Source organism: Meleagris gallopavo (genome assembly GCF_000146605.3).
Source record: "Meleagris gallopavo isolate NT-WF06-2002-E0010 breed Aviagen turkey brand Nicholas breeding stock chromosome 1 unlocalized genomic scaffold, Turkey_5.1 Chr1_random_7180001873761, whole genome shotgun sequence".
In the NCBI taxonomy this organism is placed as follows: Eukaryota; Metazoa; Chordata; class Aves; order Galliformes; family Phasianidae; genus Meleagris; species Meleagris gallopavo.
Window position 1 is genome coordinate 1 of NW_011092765.1, and position 4639 is coordinate 4639.

General features: G+C 42.5%; 1 protein-coding gene across 1 annotated transcript; it reads left to right on the forward strand.

Annotated features, from left to right (window-relative positions):
* The first annotated feature begins 12 nt into the window (after positions 1–12).
* Positions 13–4615, forward strand: CKAP4 (cytoskeleton associated protein 4). The gene has a single exon (XM_019610741.2). It carries the CDS (start codon positions 3185–3187, stop codon positions 4475–4477), a length of 1293 nt encoding a protein of 430 aa, XP_019466286.1. The 5' UTR covers positions 13–3184; the 3' UTR covers positions 4478–4615.
* Positions 4616–4639: the final 24 nt, after the last annotated feature.

Genomic DNA, 4639 nt, shown 5'->3' on the forward strand with positions numbered 1-4639 from the left:
ACGGCCGGCACGCTGACGTGGTGGGAGAGCAGACCGTGCCGCCGGGATTTTCACCATCGCGAAGTTAAAAGGGAGCTTTCTGGACGCGTCCGATGTGCGCCAAGGCGGAGGTGTCAGTACTACGGCTGAGCGTGGATGTGGACGTGGCAGGAGTTGCTGTGATGCTGCGCACAGACCTAGGTCGACAGTGGAGCTGCAGAGCCGTGCCACGAGCACAGCTCCAGCTACAGGGCCTGCCCGGCTCCTGCCGTCTGCAGCCCGGAGAGCGGGGCTGGGATGGCCAGCATCGCAGCAGAGATGTGGAGTGGTTGACAAAGGGTGTGGCTCGAGGGACGCAAAGGAAACACCCCTGAATTTTTTCGCTTGAGCCTTACTAGCCCTCGAGCCAGAGCTTCACTAATGCACTGCCCATCTGGATATGTCCCTGGGTTGTTAAAACCTTAATAACACGGTGAATGTGAAAGCATATAATCAAATTAAAATATATATCAGTCTTCTGTCTGGGGTGTAGTGCAGTGGGCTTGCAGGCAGTGTTTGAAGTTAGAGCCAAGATCAAGGCAGGGGAAATTCCTGTCTGAGCTTAACTGCTGGGAGCTGCCTCCTGCGGGTGCCCGACTCCCTGTGGGCCAAGAACTTTTAGGATGAGCCTTGGCCATAGCTCTGTCACAGAAAGGGAACAGAAGACTCCTGTGAGGGGGGAAAGGGATGTAAGAGTGCAGGGCCTTAGCAGTGTTTCAGAAGCAGACTGTAAGTAAGCCCATCAAGTTCACGAAAGGGTGCTATTTGCTGCCTCTGTCTCTGCATTGTTGCAGATAACTTCAGATATCTTTTGCATATTCTGTGAGACAGGTATATAGAGTGAGTTTATAAATAGTTGCTTTGAAAGAGAACCAAAACCTCGCTTGCCTGTTCATAACAGATGGCTGAGATAAGACACTAATACAAGAGTAAGAGGTGGGAGACGGAGGTAACACACAGTTTCGATGTAACCCTTGAAAGCTCTGTGGCTTTGTGCTGCGTTTACTGAAGAGTGTACTTGAAGAAGAGGAGCCCAGACTTTATTTTGCCATTATACATACGTGTGGGGTCCCGCACTGTACTTAGATGGTGCTGGGTGGAGCTATCTCCTCTTCAGTCTTCTACTGCAGAAAGCTTTTGTCAGGAGTGTTATATAAACTCATCTGCTTTACAAATCAGCAGGAGGAGGAAAAAGGAAATGATGTGGAAGTCTGGACTAATATAACAGTTTTCACAGAGACCTCCCCTACCTGTTTCTGATGGCTTTTCTCAGGCTGATGTGTGAAGATGGTTAATTAAAAATATGAATTTGGCACTTTGGCTTTGTCAGAGAAAATAAATTCCCTCATAAGATGGGGAAGAGAACTTTGGTATGCTCTCCTCCCAGATTTCTGAACTCCATCTATAGTGATATGGAAAACACTCTCCATGTGGAAAAAAGTCAGAATGAATGACAGTCAGGACATAATGAAAGCGAGGTTGGTGAGTCAGAGGAATGGCTCTTGCCTAGCTGCAATAAGTGTGGCAGTATCACCTGCATTTTTCCCCCTCTTTCATTCATTTCTTGTTTCATGTATGAGCATGAGACAGTACAAGCGTAAGGAATGTAAAGTTCTTGCAAATGTTTTTACAGAAGAGAGGATAAAGGAAGTAATCTTTATGGATGTTCTTAAAACGTCAGGGATCCTTTGGAGGAAGAGTAGGTTACATGGCTGAAGCCTACAGTCCTTTCTTTGTGCAGACTTCCCTTAAAATCTTGGCCAGGGGTTTAGTTTTGCAAAAATACAAATGAATAACTTATTTTCTTGTTAGTAAGTCTATTAAGTGTTTTGAGATGAATTTGTAGGCTCAGAGGCTGACTGGGAACTGCTAGAGCCATTGTCAGTTGAAAAGAAAACTTTCTAATACATGTATTTCTTTCTAATACAAAAAATAAATTTCCTCTTATTTATAAAATAAAACCACCTTTCCAGCTGTGTATCTAATCAGTAAACATGGCAGCACATGTGGCATGACTGATTAATATACCCTTCAGCCATAGGCATGAGGCAGGGCAGCACACATTACTCAGCACTTGCCATCCTGCCAAAGCCTTGAGGTATTTTGTTCATGATGAATTCCTGTTGCAGCCAGTGGGAGTGCTTACTCTACTTTACAAACTTTAAAAAAGTACAACCCACACATGCACAAAAAAAAAAAAAGACTTCTCAGCAGTCTTGAGACCAGAATGCTATTTGGCCCCAAAATTAAGTAACACATTATTTCCATTGGTGTGCCTGAGCAAATACAAGAGCAGATGAGCTTGATGGCCACTCACCCCTTGCCCTTCTCCCTGTTGCTGCCATTAGAACATCAATAAAGATAGTTTTTGTAGTTGAGAAGCTTCATAGCACTCCTGAGCCAGTGGTAATAACCTGTGTTAACCTGAGACAGAAGTCAGTCAGTCCCTTTGACTGCTGCTACAGCTTTGTTCTCAGCCCATTTGCGTGCATGCATCCCTGCTCACTAACAGCATGTTTGTATATGCATAATCAGGTACTGGTAATTTAGAACAATGAAGCCTTTCTATGTTTTTATGTTAAAAACTAGTTATCAAGAAAAACTGGTCTTCAGGAACAGCAGGATGTCATGATTAATGCTTCCATTCCCCAGCCATTCCCAGCTCTCCTTTTCCCCTAGTTTTTCCCAGTTATACTTCATGTTCGGGTGCTGACCTCAGGTTTAATCTCCTGGTAGAGTGTAATCTCAGCTGTTCTGTATTCAGAAGTATGCAGGATAGTGTTTGTTCTTTGTTTTGTTTTTTTCCTTAGTAAAGACTTGCAGCCCACAGGAATCTATATAGAGCTGGAGTGGCTCAGGGTTACAGATGCAAACTCTCTCGGCTTGAGCTTGATTTTTCACTGCCATGCATTTCCTGGATAATCTAAGGCAGGTCAGTGAGGTCAAGGGTCCTCACTGGAGGGTATGTATATAGATCTGTAAGGCTCTAGATGCTGATGTATGTGCCATAGGGTGATTTCAGGTAGGGAGCATGAGAGGAATACATGAGGGAGCAAGGGCCATCAGGATCTTAGTAAGGATGCAGGTAAAGATAAAATTGTGTTAACCATCTGGATTTTTGTTTTAGGTGCGTTCCCTTCAAGCCACATTTGGAGATTTTGAATCCATGATGAAAATTGCTCAGCAGAAGCAGGAGGTTACTGAGAAGGCGGTTAAGCAAGGGGAGAACGAAATTAATCGGATCAGCGAAGTGCTTCAGAAGCTGCAAAATGAAATTTTGAAAGACTTGTCTGATGGCATCCACATGGTGAAGGATGCTAGGGAACGAGACTTTACATCACTGGAAAACACAGTGGAAGAGAGACTAACGGAGCTAACCAAGTCTATCAATGATAACATTGCTGTATTCACTGAAGTCCAGCAAAGGAGCCAAGATGAAATAAAAAATATGAAAGCAAAAGTTGATTCACTAGAAAAAGCAGATGAATATAAGCATGAAATAAAGGTGCTAAAGGATGCATTTGGTGAGTTGCAAGCATCCATGAAAACCAAAGAAAAAGACATAGAGACCTTAAAGAATACAATAAACTCTATGGAGTCTGATGTTTATACTGAAGTGAAAGAGTTAGTCAATCTCAAACAGGAGCATGAGAAATTCAAAGAGGCTGCAGACACTGAGCACCTCTCAATAAAAGCTTTACAAGAGAAAGTTTTGAGAGCAGAGGAGTCTATTATGCAGCTCCCTGATGACATTAAAAGACTTGATGAAGATTTACTGCATATTAAAGCTGAGCTCAGCAAATGGGAAGAAAATGAACTCTTTAGAAAAGCATTAGAAACTTTTGAAAGTAACAGCGAAGGACTAGAGTCTCGATTGAGGCACATAGAGGAGAGCTTGAAGTCTGTAAGTTCTGTTGCTTCTCAGCATGACGAAAAGTTACAGTCATTCCTTTCTAAGGAGGCCGAGTATGACAACAAGCTCAGTACTCTAGAACAAAGCATGAGTGGTCTTCAAGGAATCACAGATATGGACATAACTTCAGTCTCAGATGTTCTGAAAAATCTTGGTGAATCACAGACTTCGCTGTACAATGATGTAGAGGACTTAAGAAGAAGTATCAGTGACTTGCCATCCTCAGGTGTCCTTCAGGATGTCCAGAAGCAAATTAGTATTTTGTTGGATCAAGGAAGTCTTCAGATGGGTCAAGCACATTCTCAAGGATATCTTGAAAAATTTAATTCTGTGGAAGGCTCTGTGGATGAACTGAGATCTTCTGTCAGCCAGGTTGATTCTGATTTGAAAATGATCAGAACTGCAGTGGATAGTTTAGTCTCCTACTCTGTGAAAATTGAGAATAATGAGAACAACTTGGAGTCTGTCAAGAGCTCCATAGACGACCTGAGGAATGATCTGGAAAGATTGTTTGTGAAAGTTGAAAAAATACACGAAAAAGTTTAGGCAGCATTGCTCCTTGTGCATATATTGGATTAAAGAAAATAGCTTTTGTATGCCCAGTTTTTTACTCTTTTTAAAAGCAATTTGATACCTCCAAAGAGAATACTTTAATAATAGAGACAGTTCTGCTTATTTCCTTTATTTCTCTTTTTGTGTAGTTGTTTT